The sequence below is a fragment of the Marmota monax genome, unplaced genomic scaffold, assembly GCF_021218885.2.
Source record: "Marmota monax isolate L192 unplaced genomic scaffold, Marmota_monax_Labrador192_F-V1.1 WCK01_AAM20220418_F8-fsc00024, whole genome shotgun sequence".
In the NCBI taxonomy this organism is placed as follows: Eukaryota; Metazoa; Chordata; class Mammalia; order Rodentia; family Sciuridae; genus Marmota; species Marmota monax.
In genome coordinates, this window is record NW_026695224.1 from 19533625 (window position 1) to 19549783 (window position 16159).

General features: G+C 54.3%; 2 protein-coding genes across 2 annotated transcripts in view; one reads left to right on the forward strand and one right to left on the reverse strand.

The window, feature by feature from the left end:
- The first annotated feature begins 2094 nt into the window (after nucleotides 1-2094).
- Nucleotides 2095-7707, forward strand: Hsd11b2 (hydroxysteroid 11-beta dehydrogenase 2). Its single transcript, XM_046434257.2, has 5 exons — nucleotides 2095-2462; nucleotides 5840-6052; nucleotides 6167-6352; nucleotides 6444-6581; nucleotides 6772-7707. The coding sequence occupies exons 1-5, from the start codon at nucleotides 2198-2200 to the stop codon at nucleotides 7164-7166; spliced, it is 1197 nt and encodes a 398-aa protein (XP_046290213.1). The 5' UTR covers nucleotides 2095-2197; the 3' UTR covers nucleotides 7167-7707.
- A 500-nt stretch (nucleotides 7708-8207) lies between these two features.
- Nucleotides 8208-16159, reverse strand: part of Atp6v0d1 (ATPase H+ transporting V0 subunit d1) — a 38371-nt gene continuing 30419 nt past the window's right edge. Inside the window, exons 3-8 of the mRNA XM_046434258.2 lie at nucleotides 14123-14301; nucleotides 12603-12682; nucleotides 9424-9501; nucleotides 9124-9300; nucleotides 8939-9016; nucleotides 8208-8833 (exon numbers count right to left, since the gene is read on the reverse strand). Coding sequence (XP_046290214.1) covers nucleotides 8672-8833; nucleotides 8939-9016; nucleotides 9124-9300; nucleotides 9424-9501; nucleotides 12603-12682; nucleotides 14123-14301 — 754 coding nt within the window. The 3' untranslated portion in view covers nucleotides 8208-8671. The remainder of the gene's footprint in view (nucleotides 8834-8938; nucleotides 9017-9123; nucleotides 9301-9423; nucleotides 9502-12602; nucleotides 12683-14122; nucleotides 14302-16159) is intronic.

The following is a 16159-nucleotide window of genomic DNA, read 5'->3' on the forward strand; positions in this document are numbered from 1 at the left end:
ACAAGGTAGGACCCTGCTTCTCAGTCTCACCTTCACCTTTCTTATCTGCCTCCATCCCCCAACCCTTCCATTTTTGTTCTGGCAAGCACTGGCACTATCTATGTGGCCTTCACCTTGAAAACTTCCCGAGATACCCCCTTCTATCTCCTTCTCTGATTCCCAAGTGGAAGGCCTTAATGGTCTGAGGCTGAAGAAACTATAGTCAGATTCTCAGTGGGGTGGCTAGAACTGGGAGGGGTGGGGGGTTCTGACCAATGCACATTCTACAGCTCAGAGCAGGAAGCCAGGCCAAGATGGGTATATACCTCTGAGCCTGGGCTATGCATACAGGGCAGTAAGAGTCAGTGGATTTGGATAAAGTATATTTCTCTGAGTTTCCAGAAGCAGGATGACCCAGACTTGAGAAGAGGAAGTTACCAGAAACACACATATCTCTATCTGTCTCTTAATATCTCTCTCTCTCTCTCTCTCACACACACACACACACATATACTGAGAGAGAGAGAGAGAGAGAGAGAGAGAGAGAGAGAGAGAGAGAGAGAGGAAGGATCATGGCTTAGGGAACCACACAACATGGTACAGAGAAGCCATGGAGCCCCAAAGACATAAGTACATACAAACACAGGCACACAAGGTAAATGTACCCAAGGTCAGGCGTACACACCCTCCCCAGGAAACTCCTGCCTCCTAGGGCAGGTCTAGTCTGTCATCCATACTTCCAGAAGGAGGGAAAGGTAGAGGAAGAGGAGTGGCTCTGGGCAGAGATGGGTCCTCCACACAGAGCTTCTTCCCTTGGCCTGGCCCCCAGCCCCTCCCTGTGATCTCCCTGGCCCACTAGGAGCCAAGTCTGGGTGCAGAGAAGGCTTTGGAGGGGGCATTTTCATAGAATCCTGGCACAGAGCCTGGGCGCAGGAGAGAGACAATGAGCAACAGGGTTAGGAGCTGTGATAAGGAGTCTATAACCTTCTCCCAGGACCTATAGAGAACAGCAGGAGGCACTGGACAAGGCCTGGAGGCTCACAGGGAGACAAGGACCCCCTCTGCAGTGGCTTGCACCTTCTCTCCTCAGCAAAAGACCTGGCACCCAGGTACTGGCACCAACTCCCAGTCCCTGGCAGAGCTTTGGCATGAAGCTAGGCACAGGGTGCCAGACACAGGGGTGGGCGGGGGGGGGGCACCAGGCCACACACAAACGAGGACCTTCATACACACAGGCATGGATATGCACCCACACACCACTTATTTTATCTCCTGGGGATTCAAGGGAGAAGGGCAGGGACCACCCTGTCCTAGAGGCTGCACTCACTGACTCTGGGGGTGTTCCCATTGACTTGGCTCTTGCAGGGGGAGGGAGAAGAGGAGCACAGGTAAGACCTGGAAGCTTCCTCTGGTCCTCCACCCACCCCCACCCCCCAAACACATGTACTTGAGTGGCATGAGGTGGCGTTTGTGCATCCCCAGAGTTGGTCGTGGATGGAAGAAGGAAGGAGGGAAGGTCACCTCTTTTCCCTCAGCCCCTGCCCCAGGAGGATTTTGTGACCGCAAGCTACTCATGTGTTAGGGCATGCATGCCTGGGACCTTCGGCCGCACACGGTGTGCTGATGCGGGTGTGGCAGGCGGTGGCCAGGCGAGGGCGGACTGGTTCGCCGCTGAATTCCGCCAGACTACGGCGGTACTATCAATGTGGAGAGCCTGAATGGAGTTTGTGTTTGTCCTCAGATGTCCCGAGCAAGTGTGAGCAGGATGTGCTCACCTGGGCGCGGCGGCTCATGGCCCTGGGTGCGTTCGTGGGTCTCAGGGGTGAGAGGATGCAGGGCACAGGAGCTGGGCCCAAGGGCCCTTTACTCAGCTCAGCCCTCGGCAAAAGTCTCCTCCTCGCGCAGCAACTTAGGACTTTGTTCTGGCTTCTTCGAAAGCGGATCTGGCGGAGAGGGAGGGAAGGGTGGGCGGGGGGGATGGGGGAACACCTGCCCAGCGGGGGGTGCAGGACATGAAGTGAAGAAAAGCCCCACCCCAGCCCCGCCTCCGCCCCGCCCTCTTCCCGCCCCCGGGGTTCTTTATAAGCTGGGTCCGAGGGCCAGCAGAGAAAGTATCCCTCCCGCCCCAATCTGGTGTACCCCTGCACCCTGCGTCCCGGCCCCGAGTCCCTCTCCTCGCTCCCAAGTCCAGCCCTCGCCCCGCCCCGGCCCAGCCGCCATGGAGCGCTGGCCTTGGCCGTCGGGCGGCGCCTGGCTGCTCGTGGCGGCCCGCGCGCTGCTGCAGCTACTGCGCGCAGACCTGCGTCTGGGCCGCCCGCTGCTGGCGGTGCTGGCGCTGCTGGCCGCGCTCGACTGGCTGTGCCAGCGCCTGCTGCCCCCGCCGGCTGCACTCGCGGTGTTGGCTGCCGCCGGCTGGATCGCGTTGTCCCGCCTGGCGCGCCCGCTGCGCCTGCCGGTGGCCACTCGCGCGGTGCTCATCACCGGTGAGTGCGCGGAGCGCGGGGAATCCAGGCTAGAGGGCGGGACCGCACACCTAGAGGGTTCCCCATGGGCATGGCCAAGGCGGGCTCCCCAGCCCAGGAGAGAGAGAGTTCCCCTTCCCTTGGGTGTTAGGGATCAAGCCAAGTAGGAAGCGCTGAGCACCTCCCCAAGTCTGGGAAACTACCTGCCGCTCCAGGGAGTGTTGGAAAGAAAGTGAGCTAGGGAGTAGGCAGGTGCTCAAAGGAAACCGTGACTGAAAAAAGGGGAACCTTCTGGAGTTTGGGGAGTTTATGCTGTGTGCCCCTGTGAAAAAACAGTCGTGTAGCAGGGAATAGAGCTCTGAGGGACTTCAGAAGACACAAGTTGGAGGAGAGTCAGTCATCCATTGAACTCTGCCTGGTATCTCCGTGTGGGACGTTGTCGCATGTTCTGTTCCCTGGGGGCAGAGGAAGGAGCTTAGAAGGAAACTGCACTGACTGGAATCCTTGAAGTTCAGAAAATCTTGAGGTCACCCTGAGGAAAAACTGGGCATTCAGCTGCCTCTTAGGTCTAACCACCTACCGGCAACCTTCTGAGATAGCAAGAGTCTGCACCCCACATCTCCCCTCCATCCTGCCTGGTCCTCAATGCCCAAAGAGGTCCTGGAGAACAAGGCTCAGGTGCCTCTGGCAGCCTGACTGAATTTTCTTGGTCTGGAGTGGGGAATAAATCCATCACTTGAGCAAGGGAAGGAAAAGGAGGTGCTCAACCACAAGTGGAGATGGGGAGAAAGGCCTGGGGGCCCTGGCCCATTGTAAGGGGACAGGAACAACCTACTTTCTCCCTTAACCAACAAGGCTGTGGACAGGTACTCTGGGCTCTTGCATTGGGCCTGTCCTGAGGACACCTAGCAAACTGGCTTCTCAGAGACCCATTAGGGGTCCTGCATGATAAATGGGACTGGGAGAACTCTGGAGGAAATCCTTGAGCTGGGTCTCAGAGGACGCAGGGAGAATGGTGAAATATGAAATGTGTCTGGGTCAGAGAAAGGGTGTGGGACAAAGGTTTAAGGCAAGAATAAGTATGACCTGGGTAGGGGACAGTCAATAACCAGTCTGGCTACAGGGATGTTATGGGACGTGAGATTTCCTTGGAAGAGGCCTTGGATAGCAGGTAAGAAGCTAGACTATGCTGAGGTGGGGAGCGATGGAAACTGGTTAGAGGGTTTTGGGCTTTAGCAGAGGTAGAAATGGAGTAGAGCTCAGGCCAAATGGTAGAGACCCAATTCGGGGTGTAGTGTGAAGATTCAGGGGACCCAAGTTTCAGGGGTTTGAGGAAAGAAAGCCATCAGATCCTCCTAGCATGAAGCAGGAACTAAGTTATAGGCTCTGCCCTCAGGGACCGGGCAGATCTCCTCCTGCCTTCTAGTTTGTGAGCTGCCTCAACAGGACCCAGGCCATCTGCAGGTATTAGAGGCCCTACTGGGCAGTCTTTCCTGAGATTGACCTCAGGTTTTTATGATGCTGCTGTGGATTCTCCTAGCCTTAAGGCTGAGAGAGGTGAGAGAAGGACTGCCCTCTGAGACCTGGATTCCCTCCATCCCTGGTTCAAAACTTCCACCTCCTGTAGCACTGATTTCCTGCCTTCCCAGTGCCTTCACATCTGGCATTTCCTCAGTCAAGATCAGGCTACAAGACACTTAAGTGACCAGGTCCTGCCCTACCTAAGAGCACTGTATCTTATGCCTGCCAGTACTGCCACCCACTCCTCACTGCTTGCCAAAAACTACTTCATTAGTTCTGCTATGGGTTTGGGGTTTGGGCTGGGTGCCTATATGTAAACTCATGTGCTAATGGGTGACAGGGGTAAGCCTGTGTGTGAACATCCAGGCAGATTGGAGGTACTAAAAGTTACCCAGTGTAATGTATGCTGGTAAGAAGGTGTGTAAAATATAGGTGACTATGTTGGGACTCCATCGCTGAGGTTCTGGGAGGGTTTAGTTTTCCTATGGAGGGCCTGTCTGCTTTGGGAGGGAGCTGAGGAAAATGTATGCAGGCATGATCCCCCCAAAAAAACTCTCTTTTCCCCTCCCCCTTTCCTCTCTCCTCCCCCAGCTAGACTTGCCTTTGAAGGACTCCCCAGCATGAGTTGGTGGGTGCCCAACTGCACAAAGCCCAACTTGCAGCCCCCAGCCCAGCTTTGTTCTCTGCCTCAGCAGAGGGGGTAGGGATGAAATGAGGGGTACTGAGTGTTCAGGACAAGCAGAACTGCTTTGCAGCTTTTCTGCTCAGCAGGACAACAAGGGGAGATGTCCAGAGGGCCTTCTCCTTCCTTGGCCCTCCCCCTCCCCTTACTGGCTACCCACAGAGCCAGAATCAGAATCAAGAAGCAGGGGGTTATCGGGTACCCACAGACCCCCTCACTGGCCCTACCTGGTGGCTCTTCTCTTTGTATACCAACCAGAAGAAATTAAGCCTCCAACAGTGGTAACTGATGTCCAGTCATATTCTGTGGGATTGGGAAGGGATTCAAATGCAAGTCTGTTCTCAGTCCCTTGGTTCCCTTTCTGGGGGCAAATAGTCTGGGGTTCAGAAAATATTTTCTGGGGTTCAGAAAATCATGACCCAACTGTTGTCATGATTGGAATTGCAAGGGTTGCGGGAGGGTACCGAGGATGAGGTGAGGATATGTTTCCAGCTTACCTAGAGCCTCAAACAATAGTTGAAACTGGTATTGGAGAGAGTCTCAGGTTGGACAGAGCCTGATGGATGATACCAGAGAGCTTGGGCTTCATCTTGAGGACTCTGGGGAGCCTTGTGAAAGTTTTCAGCCACAGAGTGATTATCATTTTTGGAAAAATCCCTCTGGCTACTTAAGGAAAGGATGAATTCAGTGAGCTAGAAGGGACTAAATGATTGAGGATGCTGCTTCAATTTCCAGTTAAAGGAAGGAAAGGCAAGGTTCTCAGAGTAGGGAGTCAGGTAGGAAGGGAAACTGTACAGTAACTGCATGCGAGCTAAGGCTTAACATCAAGCAAGCAGGAGGACATCAGGGATGGTACAGGGTCTCAGGCAACCTGGGATAGAATCCTGACCTTATTCTGTGCTGGCTATGTAATTTCAGGAAGCAAATTAGCATTACTAAGACTCAGTTTCTTCTGTAAAGTCAGGGACAAAAGCCACATTTGGTGGGGTAGCTGTCAGGAGATAGGAAAATGATAGCTGTCACAGAAGGACAAAGCCTACCAGAAGTGGATATAGGGAAGGAGAGCAGGCTGTTAGCTAATACTGAGTTGAGTGTCTAAGAGCCTGGGTCCCACCCAGACCCCAGTGATCTTCGGGTTGTCTTGGGGCTGGACTGTGTCACCAAGAGAGTTCACTAGCTGCCCTGCCCTGGCCAGGCTGCGACTCTGGTTTTGGCAAGGAGACGGCCAAGAAACTGGACGCCATGGGCTTCACGGTGCTGGCCACCGTGTTGGAGTTGAATAGCCCCGGCGCCCTAGAGCTGCGTGCCTGCTGTTCCCCTCGCCTAAGGCTGCTGCAGATGGACCTGACTAAGCCAGCAGACATTAGACGTGCGCTGGAGTTCACCAGGGCTCACACCACCAGCACTGGTCAGTTGGCATTGCTCCACAGGGTAGGGCATGCCTGGGCGGGTGTGAAAGGGACAGGGATTTAAAATTTGCTACTGGACTGACCTGAGGCTCTCCCTGCCTTCATGTCTGCAGGCCTGTGGGGCCTGGTCAACAATGCAGGCTTCAACGACATAGTAGCCGACGTGGAGCTATCTCCAGTGGCCACATTCCGCACCTGCATGGAGGTGAATTTCTTTGGTGCACTGGAGCTGACCAAGGGCCTCCTGCCGCTCCTACGCCACTCAAAGGGTCGCATTGTGACAGTGGGTAGCCCAGCAGGTGAGAGCCCTCCCCCTCTGGAGGGCAGATAGGGATTTGGGGAAACCCTGGCAAAGGCTGAGCTGCCTCACTGTGCCCCTTTTATCCCTAGGAGACATGCCATATCCATGCTTGGCAGCCTATGGGACCTCCAAGGCAGCCATGGCACTGCTCATGGACTCATTCAGCTGTGAACTGCTTCCCTGGGGGATCAAAGTCAGTGTCATCCAGCCTGGCTGCTTCAAGACAGGTGAGGATCGGGGCTATGGATGGGGCACGCATGGGGTCTGGTACAGGAAGACAGGTGGGCATAGTCTTATGGGAGCAGGGACAGATCTGAGGAATGGACTTGGCTTTGGCTAGAGGAAACGTGGTTAAATAGACTGTTAGCCTTTGGTTTCCTAGCCAGCCTCCCTCTGACCTTGCTACCTGCTCCCCAGAGTCAGTGAGAAATGTGAGCCAATGGGAACAGCGCAAGCAATTACTACTGGCCAACCTGCCCCAAGAGCTGCTGCAAGCCTACGGTGAAGACTACATCGAACACTCGCATGGGCAGTTTCTGCATTCGTTGAGCCTGGCCCTACCTGACCTCAGCCCGGTTGTCGATGCCATCACTGACGCGCTGCTGGCAGCTCGGCCACGCCGCCGCTATTACCCAGGCCGTGGCGTGGGGCTCATGTACTTCATCCACTACTACCTGCCAGAGGGCCTGCGGCGCCGCTTCCTGCAGAACTTCTTCATTAATCCCTGTCTTCCCAGAGCTCTGCGGCCTGGCCAGGACACACCCCAGGCCCTAAAACCCAACCCAAACCCTTCCCCGGTGGCAGCTCGGTGAGCTCTGTGTATATAAGGCCTAGCTGCTCCAGCATAGGAGGCTCTGTGAGCCCTTGGCTCTTCCCTGGCTATTATGACACCCCGGAAGCCTATCCTAGAGCCTAGCCTAAACCACCCCAGCCCTACCCACTGCAGATGCCCAGTCCAGGCCCAGAAGGCTGAGGTTTTCCAGTGAGCTTCTGGGCCTCTCTAATGCTTCATGAGCCTACAAAGACACCTCTTGGGCACAGTGTTCCACCCTTCAGCTTGGAGAACCCAGTTGAATGGGGAGTTTAGTGCACGATTTAGCTGTAGCCTTTGACAGGACCCTACAAACAGTACCTCTGCAAATTAAGGAGTGACTGGGTGATTAGGGACCCCTCCAGGATTGTTTCTCAGCACCCGTGCCTCAGTGGTGCAAATCCATGGTTAAATTCCAACTGTCTCTTGACCAACTCAAGAATTGGAAGCCCAGCCTCTCTCCCCAAGCCATAAGGAACTGCATACCCAACTTGCCCAATTGCTACTTTTTAAATAAAGACAAAATTTTATTTCTCCTAGAATGGGGGAGATGTACTGTTTGGAGGAGGTGACTGGTTGCCTGGGTAATAGGGTGTGGCTGCCTAGCAGATTGGGAACAGCCTGGGGAGCTCTTGGGGCTCAGCGTGGGGGCCAGGGCTCTGGGCACAGGCCTGACTGGGCTCCCCTGGCACATTCTGTGGTTCACACCCTACCTCCTCTGTTGACCTCAGGCAAATAATTTATCCCTAGATCTGAGTTTCCTCATAGTGAACTGAGGAGAATAATGATGGCAGGGAGTTATAGGGCTCAGTAAAGCAATTAGGGAGGCATGTGGGTCCAACAGGGCCAAGACCCAGCTCTCCAGGCCCATCTCTGAATTTGAACTTCCGGCAGAAGAAGGGGCTATCCTCCAGGGACTTCCCTGATCCTGAGGAATCTGGGCTGCTGACTGCAGTGGTGGGCTGAGCAAGGGTGTGGTTTTGAGGGAAGTTGGCGGTCTTGGAGAGATAGCAGGGTCCAAAGGAGGCAGCAGACAATGGACTTAGAGAGGGCAGTTTTATTGTCTCAGAGGGGCAGAGCTACTTCCTCCATGCCCCAGGGACACATACACACACACACACACACACACACACATATACACACTCTATCCTTTCCATGACTATGGGAGTGACCCTCAGAGGAGACAGCAGGCTCACACTGCTCCCACAGGTTCTCAGGTTAGGAAGGGGCATGAAAGTGACTACATGCTTCTCAGACATGTCAGTAGCTGTAAACATAGGGTTGAGAGGACCTCATTGCTCTGGAGGGGGTCTTGGTCCATTCTTGGTTAGGAGGGAGGTGCCCAGCCCCTTTTCAGGCCTGAAAGCAGTCCCAGAGGGAGTCAATAAAGCTGGGTAGCCCCTAGGACAATGTGCTACCTGCCCCCAGGGCAGGCAGGTGAGCCATGGGCTTTGTCACAGCACACACAGATATACACAGTGCACTTAGAAGCCTTGGGTCAGGATGCTAGAAGATAGGGATGTAATTGTCGATCTTGGCGCGGTGGCGCTGGGCAATACACTCAGCAATCCACACAATGTTGCGACACTCCTGCTCCTTGAGCTTCACAAAAGCATAGAAGACACCAAAGTGGAACTGGTTCAAGAAGGCCAACTTGTTCAGCTTCACCTGAGGACAAAGGCAGGTGTGGTATACATGGCCATGGCCAGACTCAGGCTTAAGCCACCAACCCCTCCCTATGCCAGGCAGGACCTGAAAGAGCCCCATGCTTACCTCGTGCTCGAAGAATCGGTCCTCCAGGGTCTTGTCTCCAGGGTTGCTGCCTGCACCCTCGAAAAGCAGTTTGTATTCCTGGCCAAAGAGTCGGGGGAAGCACAAGCATGAGAGTGCTGCTGGGTACTGGAGGGGTATGAGATGCTAACAGGCCTACCCATCATCCTCCCAGCCAGGGTACTCACTGGGTAGTAATCGGCCACGTTCTTGACCTGCTCATAGTCATCAGCCCTAGCCAGCTGAGCCAAGCCCTCAGGGTAGAGGCGCCCGCAGTGCGGGAAGAGCTTGGCACGGTCCTCCTTGGATAGCTCTGTGCCAAAAGAATTGATGGTGATGATGAAGGCGCGGCGGTCTGCTTCAAACTTCAGGGCAAGTGCAAAAACACAAAAAGAAAGGGAGGAAGAGGAAGATGTAGTCAGTCAGTTGGCAGAACTTCCTCCAGGGCTAGTGGGGACCAGCAGGCAGGAGGGTGGGCAGGCACTCACCTCCAGAATGGGGCACATGGCATCAGCTGTGGTTCCGCCCAGTAAAGTGCAGAACTTGTAAAAGGACTCCAAGTAGGCCTGTGTAGAGCATGGAGCTTCCTCAATGCAAGCAGGGAGACTCTGGGTGCTTGTTAGGCCCCTACTCACAGCTCCCTCCTCCCCTCCTCAGCCCCTTTCATGATAGGGATTGGTCAGGAAACTTTAGAGCAGAGCTCCTAAAATATCAAGCAATTCTAACAGTTAATCAGCAGGCAGGAGAAGCCCACTGCCTTCTACCCAGGAGTGACAGAACAGTTTCTGACTAACAGTCTGCTTCAGGGTGCATGTCTCCCACCCCCTCATCTCACAGAAAGCCAGGTTCAGAGGGACCTCCCTCTTCTTCCTGCACTTCTGCCTTCCCCTTCCCCAAATCTCCCAAACCTCCTCTTCCTGAGTCTCAGAAAGGTTTCCATGGGCTATGGAGCAAAGGTTACTCCTGAGAGTTCAAAGAGATGGCTTGAACTGAATCCCTGGGCCCTTGCTGCATCCTACCTTGCAGAACACCAGCCCCCACCCCACCAGCCCCTAAGCATCACAAAGCAGGAACCAAATTGTCAGTATAGTTCCTGCTGAAGGATGGTTATTGCCTATGTAGACGTCAGCCTCCCAGTGCAATGGCTGGGCATGTAGGCTGCTGGTGGGAACAAGCACTTCCTGCCCAGGCAAATTTGATCTGTTGGGCAAAAGGAAAGGACAGGTCATCCCAGGTCCCAAGTCCCTCCCAATACTAGCTTATAAAGGCTTCTTCTCCCACACCTCTCCACAGTCTTGCAGATCCCATGGGTAGCTCTCTTGCATGGGTACTCTTCACTCACAGCCCTGGGGTCCCATCTTTATGGCGTGGTCACAGAGACTCTGACTTTACAGGGTAGATCGAATTCTGCTAAGTTACGGAAGGGACTTGGACCCCCAGGCTCCACTATTCCAAGAGAAACGATCCAAGACCCAGAACTCCATAAGGACCCAGGCTTAATCTGGCTGGCAACACTGGACAGGCTGGGCTTGGGGAAGCGCCTGAGGGTGACCAGTAGGGTCATAGGAGGGAAGAAACAAACAAACAAAAAAGGACTGGAACAGGTCAGGAATAAGAAGCCCAGAAGAAGAGTAGAATCCAGGTCAGAGAATTGCCAGGAGTCAGACAGCCTGGGGATAAAGACAGCTCCCAATCTCTACCATAGCCTGGTGTTGCTTTTCAGTCCCTCCACAAGTCAGTCCCCTGTGGCCTTCCCTGTGGCCAGTCTAGCTGGTTGTGCTGAAATCCTGAGGCCTACTCCAGTGGAGCCCACAGTTCCTATTTGTGGGGGAAGCCACCAGCCAGGTCTTGGGCTCCATGCCCAGCTGCCACCTATTTGCTTGGCCAAGCTGTATCGATCCCTGGAGAGGTTGAACCCAGAGTTGAGAAGGCTGGTAGGATAGGCCTAGACTCTCCTTTGAAGGGTAGGGTAGCTAAAGAAACTGGTAAGACCCAGGTACCAAGGTCACCTCTCCCCCACACCCTGTTTCCTGGAGTCTGCCAGCCCATGGCTGCTGCACCAGCTGCCTATAGTTCCCACCTGCCAGGCGGCTAAGGGTCCACCTAATCTCCCATCTGTGGTCATTGGGCTGGGACATTGCCTGACGAGCAGGAGGTCCTGGCACAGAGCCCAAAGTGTTAGGTTAGTGTTTATGAGCTGATGCTTGGGCAGCCTTTGCAGGTGACTCCAGCTAGAACCAGTCAGGCCCAGTGAGGGTGTGGGTGAGGCTGGGGGGACAGTCACACCCCTTATCCTGTCTCAGGGCAAAGAACCGGAAACAGGCCAGCTGGGTAGGCGGGCACACTAGGAATGTGTTCTCTCTCTCTCTTGGCTGCCTGGGCTGGCTGGCCTCCCTGTTCACAGGGTGGATGAGAGTCCTCACTTTAGCAAACAGGCTGAGCCAGGTGTGATCCCTGGTACTGCCAGTGACTTACTGTGTGGCTTCAGACAACCACCTTACTTTGCTGAGCCTTCAGTTTTCTGATTTTATAAATGCCAACAATAATGTCTACTGACTGCTAGAGTAGTCCTGAGTTTGAAAGTTGTGGATGATCTTCCTGTCTCTAATGTGCTCTCCACACTATAGCCAGAGAGGGCTCTCTGAGTACATTACTCTGCTGGAAATCTTTGCTAGCTGACCTTATGCACGGGATAAAGTTCAAACTTTTGGCCTAGCATTCAAAGCCCTGGGTGACTTGACCCTGTGCCTGCCTCTTCCTCCAGCACCTCCCCACTGTCTGCACTTCCCACCTGTCTGTGCTCTGTGCTTTCCTTCTGTGTATACCATTTCCCTGTACCATCATGACCTCCGGCAGACTAGGGCACTTGGACTCAGGCTGTGCCAAATGTTATCCAGCCAGTTCCAATCAGAGAAAGAGAGGACCCTTACCATGGAGACTAGACAGACACATGCTCTCAGGGTTAGGTCAGCAAGTCCCTTGGCCAGGGTCATCCCCAGCTCCACTTCAAGGACTGCCCACTGCTGATCCATGTTCCTGACTATAGTCCATCAAGAGTCTTGGCACTACAGCCCAGTACCTCATCACAGCCAGAGCCCAGCCTGTCCCAAATATCCCTAATGGTCCCTAGCTCTTAATCTCTTTGGACCAGGGCAGTGCTGGCCCAGTTCGTCCTCTATCCCCAGAATCAGCCATAGCCTAGTGGAAAGCAGAAGGTGGGATGTGGCATGACTCTAGTCTGGGAACCTGAAAGGCTCAAAAAGACCTCCCCTCCTACTACCATAACCGAGCATACCACTGCCTTTGTTCAAGCACCTGTCCTGGCTGGCAATAGCTGAGATGGGGTAGGTCTGAGGGCTACGATCTGGGTAGTAGCCTGTGACCCTCCTAAATGCTGGGAGACCAGCAGTCCAGGAGCCAGCTCTAACAGGCCAAGTGGTAGAGTGCCAGCCACTCCTGCTGATCTTATCTGAGCCTGCCGCAGGCACCACAGGATGGAGAGCCTGTTCCATGCAGCTCTGCACCCATCACAGGAACAAGAGAGCAAGCTGATAAGAGTCTGGTGCAGCTGTGTCCTTCCCAAAACCTCACATAAATCACCATCCTACCATACCCACAGCCCCACCCACCAACAGGTTAATCCTTCACTGCTCATGTGCAGCAATACCTTGTAGAGTGTATTGCGGATAATCTCGATGTTCATCTCATCAAGATCCTGCTCTGAGATGCAGTCCTGGAAAAAAGCCGCTGGGGAGGAAAGACATGGATGTGAAGGGTGGGAAAGAGGCAAAAGCCCTGATGATGTTCAATAACTCTGCAGGGCCCAGAGGGCCCCACCATAAGGCCCATTGAGCTAAGTATTGGGGGGTGCCCAACCCAGCCTGAGATACTTGCCTTGGAAGTGGCAGAAGCAATACTCTGGGCCATGCGCACTGACCTGAGCTTTTCCTGCCTCCTTGCTCCTAAAATTGATTTATAAAGGAGGCGGCCAGCCATAACATGATCTAATCGCCGCTGGGACAGACCCAAGTTCAGACCATGCCAAAGACAGGCTTGCATAAGAGGCCATGAGATTCTCCTTTCTCTTCTCCAGGGGCAGCTGTGGATTCAGAGCCTGACGCCCACTTCTCTGCATCCCCTAGGAGGACCTGGTGCCCACACTTGGAAATCCAGCCTTCTTCTCTTTAGGACAAGATATGAGTATAGCAGCTGGGTGGGCATGGACCACTCACCCAGGGACCATTGCAGAACGGGAAGGAAAGGCCACAGCATGACAGAGTACCCTTACCCCTAGGAGGGCCTGCAAACTCATTGGTCTGTTCTTTCTTTAAATTTAAGATGGGGGCTGGGGATGTAGCTCAGTTGGTAGAGTACTTGCTTCGCATGCACAAGGTTCAATCCCAGCACAACACACAACAAAAAAAGACAAAGATGGGAAAACTGGGGGAAAAAAAAAAAAACAGCCTAGAACTAATTGAGAGTTCCTGGGAGAACGGAAGGCATACTAGGTCAGTGGGTATGGCTTGGGCCTCTTAGCTTTGAGCCCTGAGATTCAACTCTTGATGGCTTCCTAGAGTGGTGCCCTGGGGCTCAGGATATTGGCTATGAGGTACTAGCTGGTTATGGCCCTTGTGCCTTCTCCACAGCCTCCTAGGCAGGCAGGAGCCAGCACTGTCTAGGCGGGGCCCTACAGGAAGCGTGCGATTCCCTTCCCTTCCTTGGCCTCTCACATGGACCTTGCATCCTGCCGGACACCGTCTGACCTGGCCCCTGGGACCTGCTTGCTGGAGGCAAGTGGAGCTATTTGCTTCCCTCCACTGCCTCACAGGCAGCCAGCGACTCTGTCCCTGCTTGGGGCCACAATCTTTCAGAGCTCCCAGGACTCCAATGGATCAAAGCTTTTCTCTCCCCTGCACAAACTTTGCCCTCTTCTGCACTCAGAGAAACCAGACTATTTCCAAAATTACATGGTCTGAGGCAGGCCCTAGAGGTAGCCTCCCTGGCCCAACAAAAGCAACAGGAAAGGAGAAGTGGGGTGTTGAAGAGAGCACGAGAGGAGGAAATTAAGGAAGGACAAAGATGAGCAGCAGCAGGCAAGTCTGCCTTTTTGGCTCAGGGTTATCCTGCCCCCAACAGTCCACAAATCCCACACCAAGGCACCAGCACTGAGACCACTGCCCAGCTCACCCAGGGGTGTGTCCACCAGAATGGCATTGTAGAGCTCAGCAGGTGTCTGTGCGATGTTCACGGCCTCCATCTGCTCGAAGCTGCCTAGTGGGTGGCACTTGGGCACAAGCTCAGCAATGGAGCGCTGGTGCAGTGTACCGGTGATGAGCAGGATCACATTGTCAATCATGTAACTGTAACTGTGGGAGACAATCAACAGCAAGACAGCCTATCAGGGTGGAGGCCTAGAAGGCCTGTTGCAGCAACCATGTCCTTGTCTCCACCCTGCATGGGCCATTAACCCCTAACCAAAGGGTTAGGCCTCTCTAACCAAGTTTCCTTCAAGTTCCTGCCCCCTGCCCCCATCTCAGCACCAGGAGCACAGAAGAGACATGGCATTGCTCTTGTGATGAAGGATTCGTGCCCCCCAAAGGATTGAAAGACAGGTGACTCCCTGAGAGTATGAACAGTGTTATAACAGGACACAGGAACCACGGACACACAGAGGTAAGGCATGCAATCTAGCCTGCGAGTGTGCTCAGGAGCCTGAGAGAGAAAAGGACTGTGAGTTGAAAGTGTATTCTGGGAAGGAGGGACAGTTTGTGCAAAGACCTGGAGGCCCGCACTGAATGAAGCTGTATTTGAGGAACTGAGCAGTCAGACTGGTAAAGGGAGAGGAGGGGTGCAGCCACTGGCAGAGCAGTACTGCCAACAGAGAAATACCTGGGGAAGGGGCTCAGGCAAGGCTGAGGGTCCTGGCTTCATCTCAAACACCAGGTACCCATGAGGGGGATATAAGCAAGGAGTATCACAGTACCCTGGAGGGACACAGTGGTGAAATGAGGAAAGGCTGAGAGGAAAGGATGGGGTGAGCGGAGACTTCTCCAGGAAACATCAAGCAGAAGCTAGTAGAGGTTCCCTGTGGAGGGAAGGCCCAGGTTAAGCAGATCTACAGAGCTCTACTCCAAAGGGACAAAAATACCTTCCTCCCTAGGGCCCGAGACCAGAGCCAGGCATCTGCCCAGGAGGGTCTGGACAAGTCCCAGAGATCTGAAAGGCTGGGCTCAGGTCAGTTCTAGGCAGAGGCTACCTTAGACTGAGCCCTGCAGGAGGCCAACTCTGGAGAGTCCATGGACAGCAGAGGGGGCTGTGGAGCTAGGGAGGGTGGGGCTACCAATTCAGACTTGGCAAGGGACAATGCTCCGCTTCCAACCAAAAGACATGGCCAGGAATGGGTCTGGGAAAGAGAGTTTGTGTAGTCACCTATGAGGGTATGGAATGAAGAAGGGGAGAGGGCCCCAGCCATAGTCTGGCTGCAGTAGCCACAACAATCCTCTAGTCTGTCACCATGGATGAATTTAGGGTACATGGGAGCTGGATGAGGCCTCAAGAAAATGTCCTTGAAGACTAGGCTAGCCCATGGAAGGGTGAGAGCTGGGGTGGAGGCTGCTGTTTTGAATTGGGCCCTGAGCAGAGGTCTTATTCTGGCTTCTGGGAGGACTGAAGCTAGGTTCCTACCCTGGGACAGAATGGTGAGTACCCGTGCTCAGGCTGTTCAGTGAGGGCCTGGTAGGAAGTGGTCCCCAGAAGCAAGAAGCAAAGGAAGGTAGCAACCCAGGGCTCAGGCCCTGGCTCAAAGGGCTTTGGGGATACTCCCATAGGGCCCTCCAGAGGGTAGCAGGAGGAGGCGGCCCCAGCTCCTGTCCTGGCCTGACCCCCAGTTCCCCCGCTTGCTACATATTCCCCTAGTTCCCCCACCCCCTCTGCCCTGCTATGACCTCTGCTCTCCTGGGCTCAGGGCCAGGCAGCTGCCCTCTCTCCACTCCCAGTCTGGCTAGGTCAGCTACAGGATATGCACTGAGAATACACAGCCCCCTTTCCAACTGAGGGCCTCAGACAGGGCCCATTTGCAGCTGCAAGCCAAGAGACCCATATGGCCAGCCTCCTGCCCCCAACCCCACAGAGCTGGCAGAGTAGAGGGACTGCAGAGAAAGACTGCCAGAGTTTTATGCCTTGCTCTCCAGCTCCAGCCTGCATCTTCTCTTCCCTGGACAGCAT